The sequence below is a fragment of the Synchiropus splendidus genome, chromosome 1, assembly GCF_027744825.2.
Source record: "Synchiropus splendidus isolate RoL2022-P1 chromosome 1, RoL_Sspl_1.0, whole genome shotgun sequence".
Classification (NCBI taxonomy): Eukaryota; Metazoa; Chordata; class Actinopteri; order Syngnathiformes; family Callionymidae; genus Synchiropus; species Synchiropus splendidus.
In genome coordinates this window covers 13,896,478-13,920,398 of record NC_071334.1, presented here as the reverse complement: position 1 = coordinate 13,920,398, position 23,921 = coordinate 13,896,478, and the positions used below count along the sequence as shown (strand labels likewise).

At 41.0% G+C, this 23,921-nt stretch overlaps 1 protein-coding gene across 7 annotated transcripts in view; it reads right to left on the bottom strand.

Annotated features, from left to right (window-relative positions):
* Positions 1-23,529, bottom strand: part of si:ch1073-396h14.1 (disintegrin and metalloproteinase domain-containing protein 10) — a 30,182-nt gene extending 6,653 nt beyond the window's left edge. Inside the window, exons 1-10 of one of the 7 annotated variants that reach the window (XM_053868387.1) lie at positions 23,400-23,529; positions 15,295-15,450; positions 14,211-14,352; positions 12,232-12,350; positions 11,917-12,072; positions 8,303-8,388; positions 7,682-7,804; positions 5,754-5,846; positions 5,338-5,506; positions 1,048-1,211 (exon numbers count right to left, since the gene is read on the bottom strand). In XM_053868387.1, coding sequence (XP_053724362.1) covers positions 1,048-1,211; positions 5,338-5,506; positions 5,754-5,846; positions 7,682-7,804; positions 8,303-8,388; positions 11,917-12,072; positions 12,232-12,350; positions 14,211-14,352; positions 15,295-15,352 — 1,110 coding nt within the window. In that variant the 5' untranslated portion in view covers positions 15,353-15,450; positions 23,400-23,529. Of the gene's footprint in view, positions 1-1,047; positions 1,212-5,337; positions 5,507-5,753; positions 5,847-7,681; positions 7,805-8,302; positions 8,389-11,916; positions 12,073-12,231; positions 12,351-14,210; positions 14,353-15,294; positions 15,711-16,003; positions 16,055-20,716; positions 20,853-23,399 lie in introns of those variants that run through there. The other 6 variants (XM_053868395.1, XM_053868413.1, XM_053868379.1 and 3 more) reach the window with 6 other exon arrangements.
* Positions 23,530-23,921: the final 392 nt, after the last annotated feature.

The window sequence follows — 23,921 nt, the reverse complement described above, 5'->3', positions numbered from 1 at the left end:
GAATGACGGGTTTTGTCCAGCAGAAAACCACTGTTCAGGCCCAGCAAACTGAATGATATTAACAATTATTATTATTTTAGTTATTGTTATTATTACTGTAAATAAAGAACAAAAAAATAACAAGTACTACTCCTATGACTACTACTACAACTACTACTACTTGTTACGGCCCAGGCCCGTTTTATTGTGGTTAATCTGGTTTATTGTGCCTGTGGTTTGTCCTGATGACCTCTACCAAGCAGCTGCAGCTACCTGACGTCGGCAACCTTTAAATTCTCCAACTGGATACTCCTCAGTGGCGGCTGCTGTGTATACCAGTTGGCCCTTTGCTTTAAGAGACCCGTTTGATTCTGTGTTTGTGTTGGCCACTGTTAGCTTTGTTGTGTTGACCTTTGTCATTGAATTTATGTGATTATTTTCTTATACTATAAAAACTTAATGTACAACAACTTGCTCAAATACTTGATTTTCCCTTTACCCAAGCAGGGACATAACACACTACTACCACTACTACTACTACTGCTACTACTACTACTAATAATAATAATAATAATAATAATAACGATATTTTCAAAGAGGGAAGACTGTATATAGAAATATATATATGGTCAATTACTGATGCCACAGATTTAGGGACTTTCTCCCTGTAGGTGAATGCATTTGTGTTTACATCCCACTGGAAACCATGGCACCATGACCATGATTATACAAGTCCTGACAAACAGCTTTGGCCTGCTCTGTTCCATGGCCTTAATTTTGCAATGAAACATGATCCTAAAACCAAAATGTCAACAGTCGTTGACTGATGACTTTCTCTAAAGCTATAGTTTGAGATGGTTTTTCCTTTTTTGGCAGAGTACACAGTGGAAGAGTGCTGAAGTAGCGCTGCATGTTGGCGTGCAATGGACAACGATGAGCAGCAGTTCGAATATTTTTTTAGTTGACTGACACATACAGGAAGTAGGCCTTAAATCATCAATGCTCAGAGTCAGTATGTGGGTGAATGAAACGGGTTAGTTTCTTGTTCTTGAACACAAACAGACTGACCGGAGCTCCCAGACTGTGGCCGAGTTCGTGGGCGAAGGTCAGCTGGACTTGTCGTGCAGGTATGAACTGCCCGTAGATTTGGATGGTGATCAGACCCGTGTTCAAAGTGGACAACTGGTTATTTCGGAAGTTGGAGTATTTGGAACAAATTCCGCCCCAGTTTCCTAAAGAAGAGACAAAGGATTTATAAACACAGTAAATGCTGTGAAAAAAAAGGGCTGGTGCTGTTGCATAACTCTCTCCCAGTGGAATCGCATTTAACCAACGTGCTATGCCCACTGGAGTGTTATCATTGTCAGAGGCCCTTTTTAGGGAAAAAGAACATGCACGTTGGTAACTCAACTGGATTCACGTCAAAACCTCTTCCTCTTTACCTTGGCTTATGTAACATCAATGAACACCATTCCTAGAATCCAGTGGACACATCACGTGGGCAAATAACAAAGAATCTGCGTCATATCTGCTGAAGACATGAAAGAAGGAAGTCACACCAAAATATTGTGCGAATCAGGTGTCTGCCAGTTCCTGTGTTTTTGATGTGGAACACAATGAGGAAATCTAAAAAAAAATGGATGCCAGCTACAAATAAAGCAAACAATTGATTTTCTAACCCCTCTGTCACTTCCTTTCCTTATCATGGGAACAACTTTCTTTGTGTGTTTGCCGTGTCCTTGTGTATGTTGGGTAGGAGGTCTCTGTGGTTCCCATGCAGTCACGTTAAGTTTATGTAACACCTCTTACACAATATGATCGGCAGCACCAGCTTTGGGAGGTACGAATTGTGGAACATCTGTTAGAGATATTCATCAATGTCACTGAGAAGTGTGGGAATCTGAGGGGGGCAAGGTGAACTAGTGTGACGTCTGATGTCCTGGACTCATGGTAAAGGGCGAGTTAGAGGTCAAAAAACAAACCTCTCCCCTCAGTAGAGCTGAGAAGTAAATAGAGCTGGGTCACCCGACCACATGACTGTCGATGGCCCGATACTACTATAATCAGCGTCCTTGCTCGGAAGATCGTTTCTCGCCTGCACGTTGAGTCCCTCTTATCAATCGACATTCTGCTAGTGATTCCCAAGCACTCTTTGCTTCTGACCTAAAATGCCCCACCCCTTAATGGCTATTCAGGGCCCTGGATTTCCTAGAAGGAGCATTACTTTGAAAAGGCTGTGGATTTTGGCAGCACAAGCAGAAGAGGGGCCGTGAGTTTCTTCCCGCCTGCATCTCGGCCTCACCACAGAACAGAGCAGCAGTGAAAGACTCCTATTATTAGCCTGCGGGACAAATAGGCTTCGTCCAGTGCCTAAATGTTGAATGAGAAAGAAGCGCGTAAACCCTCATTTGAGGCTGTTTGGCTTGAGTCAGTATGCAGTTACACTAATGGTTTGCCTTCATTGATGGAGGACTCAAAACAAATCTGTGTTGTTGAATGATTTGTAGCTATAAAGTAGTCATACCTCACTCACTGTTATTTTGAATGAATTGTCATGGACACGCAATGTTCTGTTGATCCAGACTGTGTCCATATACATTTGAAAAGTAAAAGTAAAGCAGGCACACACATTAGGATTTTATCTCTTTTTTTCTTTTTCTTCTCTTTTTTAATCATTTTTTTTTTTTTTTTCAGAGACCCTTGCACATCAAGATAAACTCCAAAACTCAGTTGGAACGCACAAAAGTGGATAAGGACAGAATAATGTTTCTTTTCTTTTTTTTTTAATTGTTTCTTTCAATAAAAAAGTCCCAAAAGAAGGTACGTAAATAATCAAAATGCCTGTTGTGGACCGATGATGTGTATCAGGTTGCTGATGCGAGGGTTAATAGTTTGCATTCTTATTGTCACCAAATCCAGTATTCAGACAAGCTTCTTTGCTGTCTTCTTTGTCACTCAGCTCACTTCAATTGGTTACATTCGGTTCCATGTCACAATTCAAGGTTTGGATTATAAATATTCAGCATATTTACGACTGGTGGTGTGTGGAGCTGACTAGCGGAACAAATGCACTCCTGACACAGCTCCGACCATGAATAAGCCTTTTACCATTGTTCAGAAAAAACAACACAATTTTCAGGATGTGTGCACCCCACTTTACTCCCTTATACACTGGTTGCCTTTTATGGTTGTCACGTGCCTCAGATAGTCACTAGTACTATTTATGCCTGGCTTGCTAAGACATGTTGCGAAATGTGTCAGACATCTTCATCAAGAAATACCGTGTCTCTGAACCTGTGGGAGAAGACCGATGTTCTCAAACCCTGAGGGAAACTAGAGCCACCCGCACAAGGAGGTTTTGGCAACTTCAATTACATGGCAATAGTTGTTGAGCTTTTATGAATGAAAACATTGTAGTATCTAAAATTGTTTATTTAATGCCACATTTCCCCCTCCATCTTCTCTCAGAGTTAGTAGGTATTCACAAGCTTACAAGGCTGCGGCATGAGGCAGCAAAGTAAGGATGGAAATGTAGCTTAAGCAAAAATGATCTGGAATTAAAATTATTCACAGGTGTCATAGTGTTTTTGTCTGCAGTTCATTGAAGGCGGAGAACCACCCTGTGTACTGAAGGAGAAAGTGGGGCACTTCTGCAAAAGATTTGGCTTACGCCAAGAGCAAGTTTGGAACTTACAACTTCTCTCACTGTACCTGGTCAACATGTCCGCCCCCTCTAAGAGTGGACAGCCATAAAAGTTGTGATACCATTCAAAAAATTGTCGAAAAGTTCATCATGCTATGAGGTTGCATTGGTGTCTAACTATACTTAATAATATACTAGAGAATCCTTCAAAGCGTCCTCTGGAATTCTACAATCTTCTCTATGAACTTGTTGGGGGGGATGGAATTTTACTGGCGTTAACCGTTGAAGTGCACAAACCATAAGAAACCCAACCCCCACCCTCCACACAAGTATCAAGACACGCTTGGGAGAGGTATGGGGGTTGTGTGTGGGTGTCTGCATGTGTGTGTGAACAGTTAGCAGGACGTCCATATATGTGTGGACAAACAGATCCAGACTTTGTTTGCCCTTTATGTGGGAAATTGGCGAGAAGTGGGCTATTAAGAGCAACCGGTCGTCCAGGTCAAACATTATCCAGGTTTATTTCCCTGCTCAGTCTTTAGTATGGTCACATGGGAGTAAAGTCACAACAATGTCATTGCCACAATGTGCTGTCTGTGCTCACATGAGGGTTTACTGGGGAGATCATGTTGAGGAATGTAGCTGCTGAAACATTTAGAAGTGTGTGTGTGTGTGTGTGTGTGTGACTGTCAAAGGTTCACTGGTACCAAGCACATGCCATGGTAGTTGTCTGCTCTCACGCCTCTCACTTTAGCCAATCAAAAACATCTATGTGATACAATGTCACAGAAACTAGCAGGATGGTCCTCCTCCTCCCAGGATTCACTCATACATCAGCAACTTCCGGCTTCTCAACAATGAGACTCAGTCCAACCAAACCACTGATCTGGGAGCAACTGTTTTATCTCTCAACGTGAATGCCACCCCAAAATCTGAAAAAGCTCCTGAGAAATTGTTTTCTCGTGCTTGTGCACATCTGGTCTACATTCCAAAAGCTGAAACAGACAAAATGGAACCGCTTGTCTCTTTTTCATGCTAATCAACCCATGGCTCCGGATTTTGGGAGTTTACTCACGTCTTGTTTTGGTCTCTTGAACCAAAACAGAGCTGCCAGGAAAATCATGAATTTTCACCAGGCAAGCATGATGTAGGCCCCTTTTTTTTTTTTTTTGGAGAAGAGCATTAGCTGATTATCAAAGGGTTTCTTCTGTTAAAAATATGTGTTACATACAACAATAAAATAAAAGACAAGCATAAATAAAAAAAGCTGAATAGGAAATAGTTTGTAGTATACACTAACTAGGTTTTAGAAGGATACGTAACAGATACGTATTACCACATGATCATTACGTCAATGAAAAAAGTTTATTTTAAAACCCTAGTGAGAGCATAATTCTGTGTCTGTTTCCTCCTCAGAAGCAAGAATAAGTCGATTCTCAAAACGCAACATGAGATCACTGTGAATGAAACCATGAAGCAGTGACGTTCTTGCCATAAGGCAATGATCCGACCGCTGAGGAAGTGAGAAAACTCCGCTCTGTTTTCTATCTGGAAGGGTTCATCAGTGCTGCTCTATGATAAGAAACCACTTTGTAAAGTCTCTCTGAGGAAAACGCCTGAAGATGGATTCCAAGTTTTTTGAAGCGTTGATCATTAGTAGTTTTCATGTTAGCTACACTCGGGTGACATAAGTGATGAAGCTGGTGGCCACTCACCAGGTTTGCCCTCCCAGGCCAGTCCCAGCACGCCGCTGTAGTCTCGGTTGGTCAGTAGATATGACAGGCAAAAGTTGCCAAAGTTGTTTCTGGAGTAAAGACTCAGCAGCTTTTCGGCCCCGATGTAGAGAGGATTGAGAGGATCTTTCTTATCGTCTTCAGTCACCACCTGACGAGAACAGCATCACCGTCAACATCTTCTTGGGGCAGTTAAGAAAAAGGTGTCCTTCTCCTTTTGGTGAAACTGGATTTAACTAATATACCACAGTTTTCGCCGACTAGACATGTTTATCTCATCATCCCAGCGATCAATTGTCTGCTTTTGCTCTCACGCAGGTAAAAAAAACTGTACTAAAACTTGTGTATATACTGTGCAAAACTGTATATAGTGCATGACATTTTAAAAAGCATCTTACACGCAGAGATTTAACTTTGAAGTTGACCAGTCTGATTCCATCAAAGTCCACTTTGTCGTAGATGTCGTTCACTGCTCGTATATAGGAGGCAACCTGAGGGACACAAACAGCTATTAGGCCTGGAAAAGGTTCTTCACAGATGAGCCTCCCTCTCAAGATCCACACTGACCCATTAATCTGGCCAAGTTCCTTTTTTTTGGGGAGGATTTTCATGTATCTCCCGGTCAGACAAATACGCATCGTGCCACGTGCAACCCAGTCACATGTTGATGAAGAGGGAGATGAAAATACTGTAGTGGCTGCAGGGAATTCCACGAGTATAAATATTGACACCTTTGATGGCTGAGACATGGAAACTATGTCAACAAGGATTGACAGGCGCGTTTGTCTATTGACAGCCAGGGATCCATCACAGCTTTGTTTCCACCTGTGAATTCTCTCCGCGTGGAACGGTCTGGCATTGAACCAGAGACAACAAGCTAAAGTGCGGCATGTATTTCAGGAGGAAAGAATCACTGGAAGTGTGGGGGACGTAAGCAGATGCACACGTGAGGGCTGTGAAAATAAAAGCAAGGACAATAGGATAACAGGACACTGATTACATAAAATACAATACTGCTGATAAAGGTGCATTTGTCATTGCTAAAATAAAATAAAATAAAATAAAATAAATATTTGTATCTGCAAAATGCAGAGGGAATTGAGGGAATTCCATATGTATCCACCGTAAACGCAAACGTGGTGAATCAAACAAAAATCAACTGTTGCTTCACTTCTACATTTAAAATGAGTTCAGGTCCACTGGCCACTCATGGTGTTCTCAAAAACTAATTCAGCCAGTCATTGTTGCTTGTTTCAGTCTAGAGGTCATCAACTAGAGGTCAGCCATGTTCATCGTGACAGTAGGAGGACAAAATGTTCCGGCCCTGTTCTCATTGCTCCCATTGCTGCTCTGGCCTGGGCTCGTGCCTGTGGATTTGAGGTTCATCTGAGGCGACGACCCCCAAGTTTATTCTCACGGGGAATGTGGTGGCAGTGGACCTTACTGAGCTGCTCATTAGAGTCTTTGACCACAGTGCTCAGACAGACTGAACACATTTGTGTTGCCCTCACCTCTGCTGCCATCACAGCTGCGTCTTGATATAGACACACTAAATATCTCTGTGGCGCACAGACAGAACAACTTGCCAACATGCAAAATAACACCACTATTTATAACCATTTGAAATTGTTTGCATCATATGTTTTCAGAGGTTTATTGGATCATGAGAATTGAAATAATTCATCTTATTTTGAAATTAGGATGACAAAATCAGGTACAGGACTTTCAATATGCGCGATCCAAGACCTACTTTTACTATAATTTTGATTTTAAAATACACAAAATATGTTTCAGTCAATTACTTTAATGGTAAATCTATTTTTAAAATTGTGTTTAAGGTTGCAGTTAGCAGCCAGTGTTGCTTTTTAAAGTTTATATTTTCAAACCTACTATAATAAATAAAAAATCATGATAATAATAATAATTATTATTATATACATAAATATTGTAGTAGAGGTATTAATAGTAATAATCTAATCAATGAAAGTTGCTACTCATTTAATTTTTATAAAATCCATTTTTCTTGTAAATAAATAGAGAACATTTAATCCTTACATGGGAATACTTTTTAGAGCCGAACTTTAATGTCGGGATGGTCATAAAAAATACATATGAATTGAAAAACTTCAAGGACAAAATATGATATGAATAAACATAGAAATGCAATACATAGAAAACATAGAAATACAATATTTCAAGGATTTAAAAACATTTATACAGTTAAAAATATATAAACTTAACAATAACAATACAATAATGTGTGTGTTTTGCACTACTGTGGCTGATTTCTGTTCAAATCTAATACTGCGAGGTATGACGGAGTCACCTGGGCCACCACTGCTTCCACTGACTTAAACTTCTTGTAGTAGAGATGGTCTGCGTGGATATGAAGCAGGCAGCTGGTCTTTGACTCGTCCAGGTTTCTTCTGGAGCGGCTTGTTGCTGCCTCCTGTAGGACGCCCGAAAGAAAGGAAGCCATTCAGAGTTGAATCTGATAATGTCAGAGCAATGATGCGGGAAAGAATGGCACCCGGACATGGCTGTCTTTTGTAAAGATGTAAACAACACCGGCCGTCTGATGGCAGCATGATGTAATGTTCTGGAGAAGGCTATAAGCATGAGTCCCTTGTGGGGAACCTCTCTCCACCTGGACCATCTGCTCAAGCCATTTGAGCTGAGGCACCAGTGGGAATAGTCCAGACGTGCAGGTACGTTATTAAAAATGGATAAATGACTCAACGTCCGCTTTTCACAATGGACATTGTGAACAAGAACTCATTTGGCAGAGAAATGATTAGGATAAGACCCCAGCGGTTAATCAAAAGAACAGACAAGGCCATGGGGTTGAATAGGTTGAATACAGTTTTAGAATATTCTTTTAATTCTCACAACAGCCTGAATGAAGTTGCGTGAATTAGACATTTTGGTTTGAGGCCAAGGGTCCTACCTCATCAGACTTGAGAGTTTTGGCAAGACGGTTCAGACGCTCCGTGCCACAAAACTCATCTGACCCATTTCGCGTGGGTGGCGGAGCTGCAAGAAACAAAACCCGTCTGGTCAGGACCTCACCGAGCGGACACAACCCTTGGGTTTGATCAACACAGGTATTGGTCCATGTAAGGTTCAGGACCTCTTTTATTTGCAGTTTTTGTGAGTCATGGTTCATCAAACATAGAAGACACATCGAGTGTGAGTGAAGCATGAGACATTAGAAGGCCAGTGAGGAAAAATAGGTTCATAAGATCAAGTGTGTCAAGTGACTAATCCTGTGTGATCTGCCATTTTCACCATCATCGGACGTGGAAATAATTTAATTCTTTATCAGGAGAAAACAATAATAAAATGTTATATCAAGATAACAAGATAATAAGTTGTTATAGTGAGATAATCGGAATCAGAATCAACTTTATTACCATGGTCAGTAGGGATCCCACCAACTGGGAAAGTGTGAAACACAAGAAAAATCCATGGCTTCTGTCACTGTTACTTTTCCTTTCACAAGCCCACTCCATATTGAATATATTTTTTGAATAAAATTGATTCAATAGCTACTAACTAGACAAGTGTTAGCTGGCCACAGTGATCTCAGACATGCCAAGTCTCCTTTTTTATTTTAAGGCACCAAAATAAACAAGCATAGTGACCTGCATTTGAAAGTAAGCATCCACTTTTGGGTCATTCTACCTGAAAACAGTGCACACAGCGGCCGTTGAATAATAAACAACTGTCCACTTTTATGACCCCAAAAAGTCCATCCTCCTGCCAACCATGAATATCACAATATTATCATATTACAAAGGAAACCTGATGTAACAAACCAATATAAGACCAACAAATATGATCAGTTGAGGCCAGGAAACGCATGACACAATGACTTGCGTGAGACGTTCTCAGACCCTTCAATAGAGGAGCCTTTTTGGGCAACCAGTTGTTTAGTTCTGCATTGAGTTTGTGGAAACTTGGGACGGATGACGTGCGAGTGCAATGATAGCTGCTGTCGTGGCAGCTTTCACATTCAGTGCTATTGGCTCTACATAGCTGTACTGGCGAAGAAGCACTTGGAGCAGCCAAAACTAGCAAAGCAAAAGAGGCTGCCGGGGTTGTGGAAGGAGAATTCAATAACCGAAGCCAGGATCAGAAGTTGGGTCCTGCAATCCTGTTGAAAAAGTAGAATATACTGGCGACTCTCGGAGAGACTGGCCTGTTTCCGTTCATGTTTGCACTTGTGAAGGCATGAACGGGTCGTGTGACAGGTTTGATCACTTCCACGTGTTGTTGGCCGATCTGGGCAATGTTTATTGAGATTAGTGACCCACATGAGTCGACATCGTGGAAACAATTAGGTTCATCTATGTGAGTTTGCCAACCGAGTGTGGGTCACACTCAGAGTGGGTCACCTGAGTGGATCACACCATCGTACCAAACTCTATCAGCCATTCTATCTACATCACTAGTTTGGGGGTTTAGAGTTGACTTCTTTCAGTGTGTGAGTTCAAATTGACTATCTGGCGTTTTCCACATATTTGTCTTTTATTTCGTGTAACTATTGTGACTATCATATTGAAGGAATAAAAGCAGTTGTTATTGAATATTTTGTATGGTGAATATTGGTGCAATATATTTCAAATATTACAAGTGGGGTAAACCAGGATTTTCCTAATCTTTGGTGAGTTATCGTCTGTCTCCACACTTGAAGATAGAAATATTTTGTGTCATGCTTTACTTTTAAGCAACAAATGTGTGTGTGTGATCTTGAGTGATAAAAGGAAGAAGGGCCATCACAATTGGAAAACACAAAACAACACTAAGAAGTGATTGGAATGTCATGGACAACACAGAAAGTGCCAGGAACATAACCACTGCACACGGCACCTGAGGGAACAGACCAGAAGGGTGTGGGGTTTACCTTGCTGAACTGAAAGCTCTCATTTGAATTCTCATAAAATCAGCAGATATCCAAATTTCCCAGTCAGCTTGCCTCTCGATTGGCTACAGTCCGTTTCAAATTGGAGAGCATAGTCACTCTCCCCACACGCAGGAATATTGAACATGTTTAACGTGTTATTATTAGCGATAAGTAAGTAAGTAAGCGATAAGTCAGGCGTTCACTGTCCTTGGTCGGTGAGGAGGAAAATCGAGACAAAAATTATTTGGTTATTATGTGTGTAAAGGGAGGATTGTAAATAATCAGTCCTTAAAAGAAGACCACCCACTGTTATCCATTTGTGGAGTTTGACAATCTTAAGCAAATTCAACATTAGAATGGTCTCAACTGAGTGAGTGACCTTCAATGAGACCCATCTGCTTGAGCAAGTCATTTTCTGGGCTTTTAAATTGATAATGGATGCCAGTAAAGCTCTTTAGCAATTTTCTTCAAATAAAAAAGTGTTGTAAATTGATGTACAAGAGAAAAGGTTTCTCGCATGGATCACTTGCTGCGACTGGTCAAAGGCACGTTCACGTTCATGCAAAAGTAGAGAGACACATGTAGTAGCACGACGTAAACCAAATAAATAAATTCCTGACTAATAACTATGGTGAGTCAGTTGGAAACAAATCAGATTGTCAATGCACATGTTCTCTGATGGAGGTGTGGATGGGTGTCATAGTGAGGCGGAACTTTTCAAATGCTTCTGCTTCTTCATAAGCTGTTGGTAGGCAAGCAAATGCGAGTGTAGGAAATAAAGTGGTTTGTTTTGTGATATTATGAAGACTATATCAAGGTAGTAACTGTCAGACTCAGAAAGATTAGTACCCCACAAACTATCCATTTGAGACACCATTTAAGGCTCAGAACAGACTTCCTTAATGCAGATCTACTCCCAAAAGATTTTGGACTGAACAAAGGAAAACGTTTTGTGAGGCATGACTGTTTGAGTAGTTGAATTTCATAAAGACATCATTATTTTCTCTGGGTGACGTCGCAATAACAGAAAACATGACAAAACTCACTTTACGAGCATTAAATACTGACAATTAAATAGAAATAAATAGACCGAGAGCACAACGTAGCCAACTCCAGAATCTGCCAGGTATCTCTCCTGAGAGTTTCATTCAAATATTTTCGCTTGAATAAGCACAACAACCGCAGGAAGTGGACAAAGGAACGTTTGGACTGTCCCTTGTGTGGCAATTTACGATCAGTGTGGAACCACTGATTGTTTTGATTTGAATGCGACAGTTTCCTGCAGACATCCTGGTGCGCAGTGCTTAACGCTTCACACGATTGCAGGTTTGCAACAATGGTTCATGAATCCCAGTGAGACAAGTCTCCATAACAGGACTTCAATACCTCCGTGCTACAACTTGGGTTCCTCTCCTTTCTTTACACCCCCCATGCTAATACTGTCCATCTTGCTTTGGCCACACCCTCTCTGAGAGTCACACCATCTTCATTTTGGCTTTCCTTTGGCCAGCACATGGGGAGGGCCCACCGCGCTCCCAGCCCCCTGTCAACTCCAACTGTGCTGCTGCTGTGAGTCAGGGGCGGGTTCAACGACTTCTAGTAACCTCAGTCTGCATCATGCTGGCTGACATGTTATGATACCACATTCTTCTCACCCAAGTCATCCTCGTGGTAGATGATGGAGTGGTGGTCTGTCTGGCTGCTGATGTACCTCTGCAGTGGTTCCACATGATATGCTCCTTCGTCGGTATAGATGGTTCCCTCAAACTGACCTTCTAACACAGATCCGTGGCAGGCTGAACCATTTTCACCTGTGAGAACAAGTCAACAGAGATAAAGCATCAAGATTGCAGGTGACTCCAGACACTGATAGCAGACCAACAAAGTAAACATTTCTAGGTGATTGGAGGCTCCATGCAAATAAGTTCATGAGCCATTCTTCCATATAATTGAGCAAGAGGTTTCTTTACCCTCGAGAGCCCCTGAGTAAATGTGGGAAAGATCAGCTGACTTGGAAGTGTTCCCACTGATCACCTTGAAGTCCGGTGAAAAAGCCTCAGAGTTGCGTCTCAGACGGAGTCGAAATGTTCTGCACAAAAAAACAAAACAGCCATTGAAGGAAAGCTGGTTGGCATTTGACTTTGAATTAGAAAGCAAAGGGGCTTAATTAAAAAAGGATTTAAATGCAGCCCAAATTGTTTTGCATGTTCAGTTTCATTTATTCAACATTATTCCACATCACCCAAGTAAAAATCTGAAAAGGCTACTGTTGAAATTAGACACATCCTTGGCTGCTTGTAGTCACAATCGTCTTTGCATGAAGGGTTGTCACGGCTTGTCTCCACCACATTAACCTGCTTCGTGCATTTGCCATAGTCACACCCAGCATCTCCATGTCTTCTTTCATCACACCCATGACCTCAATGGTTGTCTTCCTCTTCTTCTTTAGCCCAGTGCTTCCACTTTCTTCGTTGTCTCTGTCTCTCGTGTGAATTTTGTCGCCCACTTTTCAATATAGTCTTAGTCTTGCAGCAAAGTTAATTCTTAGTCTCAGTCACATTTAGACATTAAAACATAGACTTATTTTTGTTTTATATTTATTTTTGTTAGTCTTGTTTTAGTCTTAATGTATTTTAATCCATCCAAAAGTACCACCTCATGTTAATACTTTTCATCAGGTGAGATTTCATCTTGAATAAAGGGATCATTATTTCGAAGGCATGGCATTGAATTATTTCATTGAAGCCATGACGGTGCGGCGGTCTCTCTCTTCACAACAAATAATTTCTACTAATTCCACCCTACCTGTGTTCTTTTCTTCACCTCTTTTAAAGAGCCCATCGTGTGCACCAGGGGGGGCGTATGTGACCCCAGAACATACTGTACTTTTTTCTGTACTAGAATAAAGTGTAATTGCACATCTACTCATGATTATTTTTTTCATTTCAGTCAAATTGATGCACTTGAAGTCTTTTCTGTTACAGACAAAGACAATGTTAATAAAGTTATCCTTTATTCTAAGTTGCTGTGTATTACTTTTTATCTTTTCTTTAACGTTAACAAGGATACAATGTTATGCAGAGGTGTACTTATAATAATTTTATAGACAAATTATGCTATTTACAGAGACTGAGGAGAGTTGTGGGGTGCGAAACTTTTACTTCTTCCGGGGGGGGCACAACAGATAATAATTGAAAAGCACTGGTGTACATGTACTAATAGAGTACTGTAGCTTCACAGCCAAATAACATGTTAAATATTTTTATATCAAATGTATAACAACTTAAAGTTGGCAAAAAGGCTTCCTCTCTCAAACGGTGTGTTAAACTATAAAGAACTACAAACATAGAGTATGAACTGAGCATGAGAAGCACATCCGGTTTCAACAAATGACTTACACCAATTACTGGAACCATTTAAGATGATAAAGCAGCTAAAACAAACTTGTTGTTAATAAAAAACTGACTCTGTTTAATCTGTCCTTAACTCCCTATCGCAAATAGCAGAACTCATTTTTTCTACTTCCTCTACTCCATTATCTTCGTTGGACATCCTTCCCCCCCTCTCATCCACACTCATGTATTGAGCTCCATGTCTCTTCTCCCCAGCTAGGTCCTCCACCACTGTAGTCTCCAGCTCATCTTTGCTCTCACTACAGATACCTATACTGTCAGCCAACATCATGGTCCATGGAGCCTCCTCCCTAGCCTCGTCATAATGATAGCAGAGTGTTGATCCCTGATGTGATCCTACTCACCACTGTCTCACTGTCCCCAAACATGTCCTTCACAACTCTCAAATACTCCTCAGGCGCACCCGCACCCCACTTCCTCTCTAGGAATCTTTTTCTGATCATCTCCATCTCAGTGGGTCTGTGGTGCTCTTACTCAACACAAATGGCTCCTTCGTCTTTTCTTCCTTAAACAGAGGAATGCTTCAGAATATTTACCTTTGATAAGCAGTGAAGTCCAGTTTTAGCACATAAGCACTCTCTTCTGATGCTCTCTTAGCTCGGAGGTGCTTGTTGTGCAGATCATTGCGGTCGTATGATAGTCCTTCATAATGTTTTAGAAAAGGGCTGATGGAAACACCTGAAATAAGAAAATACAGCAATTATAGAGAAATATTGTCTGTATTTGGAGTATTTGAAGAGTGAAGGTAATGTGAAGACAACCAGGACAGCTGCGACTAACTTGAAGTCATTAACATGATCTGAGACTGGTGCATGTTTTTCTTTAGACCTTTTTGGTATTTCGCAACAGGCGTTTCATGAGTATTCAAATTTCATCACAAAGACTGTGGACAACTACAACAGTTCAATGGCAAAGCCAGATGGTCATCTGATGATTCCATTAATAATTATCCCAGCTGTTGCATCAAGATGTTTCTGTTTCCCAATCCGATCAATTCATGTGGGATTTTTCCCAAAATCAAAATCAGTGTGCGCATCAAACATCAAAAGATTCCTCAATGTTCGGATGCAACATAGTACAGTAAAATTGCACTTAAAATATGTATGATCATATCAGAAAAACAAGGTCAAAAGGTCGAAATCATTGTTTGCATTTGTGTCCATGACAATGTCATAACAGCTCATTTTTGCATCAGAATTGGTCAAATGGATGTTTGTCCCAGCTGTGCGTTGATAAGAAGTGCACAGCTGAAACCAGCGCACTTTTCTTGGTGAGGACAAATGTCGTCTTTAGCAAGTATGGCTAGCGAAAGAAGCCAGAGAGAGTCAAAAGAGAGGCTTGTCGTCTCTTGTCCGAGCTATTGTTGTTGTAATAGTTGAATTGTTACAAAGCGGGTGTAACACATGATTAACACGTGAGAAAGACAATGTTGACATCACTGGAGGGGTTTTGCTCCTGTAGCATTCTTCAGGGGACAAGCGACGACACGCCTGAGATCACTGGAGGTCAGTCAAGTTCTGAGCAACATTGACAGTATGTATTCTAATGCACATTTTGAGAGAAGACAAAGGGGGTAGGAACATGCCAAACACTCATCTTCATACGACACAGCTCCTCTACCTGATATCCGTCCACAAACGTCGAGCAGAAGCAGCAACCAGTACAGTTGAACCTCCATGTTCTGTGGCAGCTTCTTCAGATTCCCCTTCTTCTTCTCCTCCTTCTTCCACCTTTATTCTCTCCTTTGTCTTTCTCCTCTCATTGCATTCCTCAGGTCTTCCCATGAAGGTATGAGACAGAAAGTTCAAGTCAGAACTAGGGGAGCAAAAATGAGCAGTAAGACAGGCAGATTCAGACTTGCATGCGAGTGGGCAGAAGGAGGGCTGTGAGAAGTCAAGGAAAAATCTGAACCTACATATGACTGGGAGTAGCAACCTCTGAGTGCAGCTATGTTTCAAAATGTCAACATTTAAATGCCAAAATGGGAATTTTCAGTTGTCTTAAATAGAACTTGGGCTCAGGTGCAGTGCTAACAGTGTCCTGGTTACAGGGACACTGTTAGCATTGCAGAGTCATGTAGCAAGTTAGCAATGGCTATAAGCACTCAATGTACATGTAAAAATGAAAAATCTAAATATGCAACCAGAATTTGTGTCTGTGTTTAAAACAACATTAGGTATTAAATCTTTTCATTTGCATTGAGATAGCAGCTGCAAAGGGCGGTTATAGAGCGCTATGCTAACAGCTATATTGCAGGAAATTTGATGCCATTGAAACATGAATGATCCATTGTATTTTATGATTATCATAAAGAAGGGTTTCTTGTTACCGTTGCCGCAAACATCCCGTATGGAAATGTTACCCTAAAGATGTCAAACTGAATTCCAGATAATGCTTAATAGAGTTTGCCATTTTGGGGAGAGCTGAACTTATTTAGTCACTGACCAAAAATAACCAATCAATTATTATTGACTTTGAATCGCAAGAAAGATTATAAATTACTAATAAAAATTGAATTTGAATGCGCAATATTGACATTTTGGATCGACATGTTTGTTTCTGTGGAGGTGGTTCTGTCAGCAACAGGATGAGTCAGTGTTTGTTTAACATTGCGAAGCACAAATGGTCAACTTCTGTGTTTTCCCAATGTTTGCTGTTAATATTAAAACAGTCCTTAATTTTATTGACTGGTTAAATTTCAGCAAAACACATTCACCTTCTGTGAGAGCAATATACCAAAAATATTAGCAATGGTTAATCAGAAAAAAAATGCTTTTTTTTGTTTATTTTATTTTAAACAGAAATACCTAATAGAATTAAATGTTTGTTTTTCAAAAGCATGTTTGCGTTTCATTTGTCTGGGATGTCAGGCACTCGGCTGGGTCACTACTGTCCTGTTCTGTGGGTCACTGTAGCCGTTGAAATACAAACAGACTTGTGTGGGCTTTTGGACTGACATTACACTACAGACAAGGTACTACACCAGTGAAATGTTTTACAGCCTGGTTGAAGGCCGTAATCTTCAGCAAACATCCACTGACCAGCCTTAAACTGAAACCTCCTACTGCACTCTGATTGGCTGCGAGAGGATCACCCGGATCTGAGTCACACTGTGGCAGACACACCCACTTATTCATGGAAAAAAAACGTTTTCTTCAAATGGTCAACCATTAATAACTATAATGAATGGCATAGGTAGAGGTCACATGAACTCCGCGAAACACAGTCTAATTACATTTCCTGTAATTATCCCTGGCCCATGAGGTCACTTTAGGACACTATCGTGTAGCACTCCTTATCAAACTTGTTCTTTTTCAACTATTTAATCAGATTTGAATGTCTGCAACAAGCAACACAGTCAACACACACACATATATATATATATATATATATATATATATATATATATATATATATATATATATATATATATATATATATATATATATATATATATATATATATATATATATATATATATATATATATATATATATATATATATATATATATATATATATATATATATCAATGGAAGCTTGCCGACATGCTCCTCTTATATGTATCCTTACATGCACTCGGGTTTCCTCAGAGGCCGCTCCACTGTAGATGACATCCCATTTGACCTGTCTGGAATTTAACTCCCCACAAAGGGATAATCACTGCTACTGTAGGATGGGTACCACTGTTTCCCACCAGGGTTCAGAGGGCATGGGAATTATTTTGCTGACATAGTGAAGCGTTAAGTGCTTTACTGGTCTGAATAGAGGTGCGGGGTTTCTCTTTTTCATGCCTGGAAGCTGCACAATATCCGTTTATAAGTGTTCAATGAGAGCTTTGTATTAGCTGAGACAGACAGGCTGCCATCCATCTGCGTCTGTTTGTTGATGCCTCTGATCGCTGCACGCACTAAACTTCGGACGTTTTTGGTTCTACTTTCTGGTCAAGACATTCATCTGGCTTGCATCGACGACCAGTATTTGAAACGCGTCTGTGTGGCACTGCTTGTGGTATAACCTTTCTTGAAAGCTCAATATTTCATTTATAGGGCAATTGCGCCCTCTATAGAAAGCAATCGGTGGTTGCATCTAAAAGTAAGGAACTTAGTCGATATGAATTAAATTAGGAACTGTAACACCTGTGTTTCAAAACAGAATTAAATAGTGAATACTTTTTTTTGGATGACACATGAATACTTTTTTTCTCTGTGAAAATACGCTCCTAGATTCGCAGAAACTGGAAATCAAATATATATAATATATTCAATATATAAGAACATCAAGTAACCTTGAGAAGTTTGTCCATTGAATAAAGAAAAAGCCAATGACGCGTCGAAACGTAACGAAAGCTCTGTGCCCTCTGGCTCAGCTCATCATACTGCTCAACAAAGTTCTCATCTCCAGGACCCTTATATACTTTGACATACCAAGATTTACAGTTGTACTTCTTCGTAGTACTTTCTGAATTTTCAGACAACGGTGGATATTTCTAACTGCAGTCCAGTACAACTGTATTGTTACCGTCCATGTTTGCCAATTGGCAGTACTCCTTTCATCCAGTAGAGAGAAGTACTCAACAACCTTTGCAGCTGAGTGTTTCATAAGGTCAGTGCAGGGGGAGGTGGTGTATCTTAACCACCATGGCAAATTGCTCCTATTCCTTCCTGGGACACACACAGTTTGGGAAGCAGCTGAGGACATTCTCTTGACGTACTTCAGAGTCTGTGTAGCTTTAACAGGCACTGCCTTCACAGCCTGGATGCACACAGTAGACACCTTTGTGCGTACTTTTGTTTACTCTGCTGACAAATGCTCTGCTCCCATTACTCACTAAGTGTCTCCATATGTTGAGCAGTATGTGGGCGAGGCTGAGAGATAGATCTGTTTCCACCTATAACCTGACCCTCACTGACATCACGCATTCCCACGCACCCAACACTAAGCAGTCAAAGACTTAAAAAAAAAAATCTTCTGACTGTCATGAGCCAGCTTTACACAGTGACGGAGGAAACATTCAAAAGGCTTAGTTTTTCCTTCATACCTGTGGAATCAGGTTTTATTTATTTATTTTCATTTCAGTTGCATTGTTAAGCAGGCTTTGTAAATAAACTTTCCAGCTGTTGCATTATAGTATTTGGGGGTTTTCTCTGGGAAAAGATGATACAAGTGTCTCTTTGGTTCTTTCTACTATATAAATGTTGCAGCAAATGACTTTCTTTTTTTACTTTGATACTTTAACTTGAACGCCCTGTGTTGTGGTCGTCTGTGTTAACAAGTTAATGGGTCGGTTGTGAGGTTTACTGATGCTGTTCAGAGTTAGGTTATGTGGCCCCCCATTGGAGAGAATGCAGACCTGGCAGGGTAAAGGGACCACCAAATGGCTGCAGGGCCTGCGGGGTCACTGGGGGGAAGCTGACTCTGCACGTGATGGGAGATGGAGATTAGAAGGAAGGTGGCACTCACTTTTAGAGGCTTAGGAGACAACACAAGAAACTACATGCAGTTGACTATATTAACAATTTCAATGGTCATCTGTCACTTCATTCACTGAGGGAGTCTGGTCTGACAGAGTGGGACCTTTGACCGTGCAGGATGCAGCGCCATATCGTGGTCTACTAAATCTAGCCCCGCTGGCACTTATCAGTGTGTCTGTTAGATAACGTCTCACATTCCTTCAGCATGAGCTTTTAAGTGTTGCACTTTCATAGCCTTAACAATGTGGCTTCACCTGGCAAGATTAACAAGTTAATGCCATAAGACCACGTAATAGTGGCTGGTAGTTCAAGTGATGCGCCAGACTTTTTTTTATCATGTTTCTGACCAAACCTTGTTGCTAGTGACCTGCTTATTTAGTGCAACAGACAGTTCATTTGTGGATATTTATTTGAAGCCACCTTTACGTTGGATATATTTCTGTATTTATTGTTATAGCGTTTTATGTTATAAGTCTGAGTTTCATGATTTTGTGAGCATTGTTTCTGATATATCAAAATGTTCTTACTTCTTGAGAATGAGTTTGTTGAGTTCAACTCAGCTGCATCAGAAATATTCATGAAAGTAATAGGTTCACAGAAGTTTATAGTTATAGTTCAATTTTAAACCAGTGTAATATTATACAGACTCAAATAGGCTGTGCCTTAAGGCAGTGCAGTACTACCACAACAGCTACTACTGCTACCACTAATAATAATAATAACAATAATAATAGAAGAAGCCATGAACTTTCTATGATGCACACATTATAGACATGCAGAGAATGAATGATCCTTCATTTATTATACAACCTCGATGTATTACGGTGCTTTGATTGACTGAGTGTTTTTTCCATTAAGTCAAAATGACATTCCCTGAATATTTTCTCTTCATCTCATTGAAAATCTTTTGGGGGACCTTTGCAGCGCTTGCGAATCCAAGCGAACCAACAGAACGCCACCAGAATCACCTCTTAGTCAGAATGTTTCCAAACAAACACGGAGAGCCTGTTGTAGAGCTCCAGACGTGTGCCACAAAACGGAAGGAAGGAGGGAGAAACACAACTGGAGTCAAGGGAATAAAATAAAAGCGGATCATGACAGAACCCTAAACATGTTAGAGCCCTAACAGTTCATTGTCAAGTTTTTGTGTGTGTGTGTCTTTTTAGCTAACACCAGTCTAATCTGACCGTGTCTGTTGGTCCAAACTGGGCCTCTGGGAATCATGAGGTCTTCTCATTTCTGCTTTACAGCCTTCTTTTCCTAATTGGCTGGCTTCTGGGGCCTGTGGCTTTACTGGTTCTCTCCCAGCACTTGCATCAGCAGCCTGCTGCTCCACGTCAATGAGCTGTGATAAGCACAGTTTGTGAGCTACCGGGTCAGTACCAAAGCAGTAGAACAGTCCACTCCTGGGCAACTATTGAAGAAGGGATGCAGTGTGATCTCACCCCTACTTGTTCTTCTTCTTCTGCACCATAGTCAACAATGAGAAGAATTATAATAGTTACAGTTGGAGTTCCATGGATGACTAGCCTGCATAAAACACTTGATCAGAACAACATGCAAACTCACCCGGACCACAAGCCCCGCCTTCAGTCCACCAGTGGAGGTCTGTGCAACATTTTCGCTCCCTCTCTCTCTCTCGCTCGCTCCCTGTCGACTCCTCTGTTTCCAGTCAGTGTGATGAGGTGATAAACTCTTGTGCAAGAGCGGCTCTGATTTCATCCATTCGACCTCAGGAATCTTTATTTACATACCATTTGTGGACAATGGCAAAGAGGCAAATGTTATACACCTGATAAGAGCACAGACCCACACACAAGGAAAAGCAATAAAAAAAAGCTGGGTCAGGCTTAACTTGTTAAGGCTTCTTTGGAGCAGCGCCTACAGCGGGGTCGTGCACTATCATGTCAGAGGACACGCTCGTAAACAGAGGGAAGGGAACACACAAAGTCCCGGCCTCAGAGAGGTTTAACCCTAGTATTTTGAACGTCCATGCCATGAGATGAGGACGTGTGAGATGTGGTTTTAAAATAATCAGAATCAGCAGCTTGTTTGTACCAAAACATTGACATTCCCCACAATAATTTGGTTGTATTTTATAGATCCTTCAATACCCTTTTTTATTTCTAGCATTTGAAATATGATTGATACAATTCATGCTGAAATTCAAATGAGTTCAAAAGGAAGGCAGATGGCAGTAGTGTTTGAAAACTCGCACAATCCAGTAGAAAGTGAGAAAGGAAGTGGGTTGCATTTGCAGGACAGTGTGGGCAAGGTGGCAATAGCCATGCGAGGTGTGCCAACTTTACATTGTATTTTCGAAAATACCTGAAATTTCATAGAGATTCATCCATCACTTTTCTCTAAGGGCAGGCAACTTACATTACGTCTGCTTTTAGTCGTAACCCCTTACAATGAAGAGGGAACATACCAAGGAGCCTGCCTGAGGCCCACAGTTGTCCACTCATCCGACTCTCAAACTTCTCATACTTCTCACTGAGCCTCACTCCTCAGATGTGAATGGCAACCCACTCATGGTAGTTTTGTTTGGGGAAGTATCGAAGGTAAACAATTTAAGTTAATTGTTGTAAAGAAAAGACACTGGTCTAATTCCCACACCTATTTCAGACTGGCCTCGATCTGCCATCAGCAGCAGTTTTGGCTCACAAATAATGATTGTGTTTGCTTTAAGTATATTCCATCTGGAGTCAGCTGAGTTCTCTCTCTCTTTCTTTCTCTCTCTCTCTCTCTCGCTGCAGCTTTAAATATGACTATATCTTGGCTCCATTCCTCAGTCAGGAGATTTTGGGGAGTTTTTACCTTAAAAGGCCATGTGGAGTGGAGCTCTGGTTTCCTGTGGGAGGTCTTTTCCTCTCTCTGACTTGTAGCTGGAGGCAAGGCCCATCCTCACCCTCTCTCTCTCTCTCACTGAGGTTTACACCCCCCAATACACACACACACACAGCTAGATTTTTCAATGTGTGTATGTTTAGCCACTTTACTTAACATGAGGTGAACACACGGTCATGCAGGAAAGGTAAAGATGGGTGTGGAAGCAAGGCATGTAGGTTAGATGAAAAGGGGAGTGAGGAATGTGGCAGTAGAATGGCAAAACAATAAACAAGTTGAGTGATAACACAATTATTTCTGCAGGATTAGAATATAACAGGTCAATTCTGACGCTTGTTCCACCCTTTCTACATTATATTACCTCATCACTTATGCTCCAAATCCATCCCACCACATGTGTGTTTTTAAAGATGAAACAGTGTAAAAACAGAAGGATTCTCATGTGCATTTTCAGCTCCTTGGCATGAGTGGTCTGTCCTGGTTTGGGCACTGACAAAGAAGCATCAAAATGACAGCGATTCAGAGTGTGACCAATTTGGCTCTCTTCGCTTGATCGCACTGGTGGGTCTTAGACTTGGCATTGGACGTCTGTTTGTCTAGACATGCTTTTAGCCAGTAACTCTGGTGTTTAGGATGGGGTCCATCATTTCTTACACCTAGGTTTGGAGGTCACTTAAGTTAAGCAGGAAACACTGTCATGGACTCACACATTAATATAGAAGTAAAGACTAAACTTCAGTACCTAACACATAACCCAGCTACACAACTATTCAATATCAATGATGCATCCTCTCACAAGAAGGAACCAGTTTTTGGCTCTTATGATGGTTTCCTCAAAACCCTAATTTGGAATTGTCATTCATTTCCTGTCACATATTCCCATGGAGCCTATCTCTGGATCACATGAGCTCATTTCCCCAAAACGTCGGCATGATTCATCAAGTGCTGGCCCAATGTGTGTCTGAAGCAGAAAGTTCACAGTTCATTTGTGAATAATAAGTGCAGATATTTTATTTCTGACTTCTTCCTCCTCGAGGAGACATTAAGACAAACTCTCCAAGGTTTCTTTCCCGCAAGACAATGATTTCATGCTTCAATATTGTATCCAACTGTTACACCTTGTCAAGGTCAAAGTCTAATCCATATATTTGTTTAGGTATTAATCTTAACAGAAGAGTATAATGCAAGTTTACGATTTGTTCTTGATTTATAATGTACCAATGGTCCGCAGAGGCAGACTCACTGGACTGACTCCTAAGAACATAAGGCGTGATGAGTTTTGCAACTGAACCACCAGGAGAAACCATCAGCTTTGCATGCATATACATGTAGACTGCATTAGCTTCAGGCAGGAAACATGATTCACAGTGAGAGGCAACACCTGGACTCTGATGACACTCACATAAACACAGACACTGAGGTGGCTCTTCTCCATGACTTGAGTCTGCAGCGCAAGCTTCAATGATGATGATCAGCATGACGTCATGATGATCACACAAACACTCACGTGAGACAAACACGACTGTTCGCACCTGAAACCTGTGAATGGATGTTGAAATATCAAACAACATGACCACAATTGGCTTGTGAGACAAAAGTGAATGATGGGAAAAGCAAAACCTTTTTGCCGCGCCAGTGAACTAACTTGGGTCAGAAAGACAAGTTAGTCAAGTACATGAATGTTCCTCATTAATTCCATCACATTACATCGGTAATTCTCTGCGCACACAGTTAAAGACAATAGTTCAGTGTTTGCACGCAGAATTGTAGTCAGGCCACCTGGTTATATCTCAGGTTCACATGCTGAGAGGATGAAATGCGGCTGGGATTTGTTGAGGTTAGAACAGTGAATGCGTCTGTCCCGTTGTGTACAAGCACTTGCTATGTTACCGAAATGATCTATTCCATTGAAGACTTTTCTTTG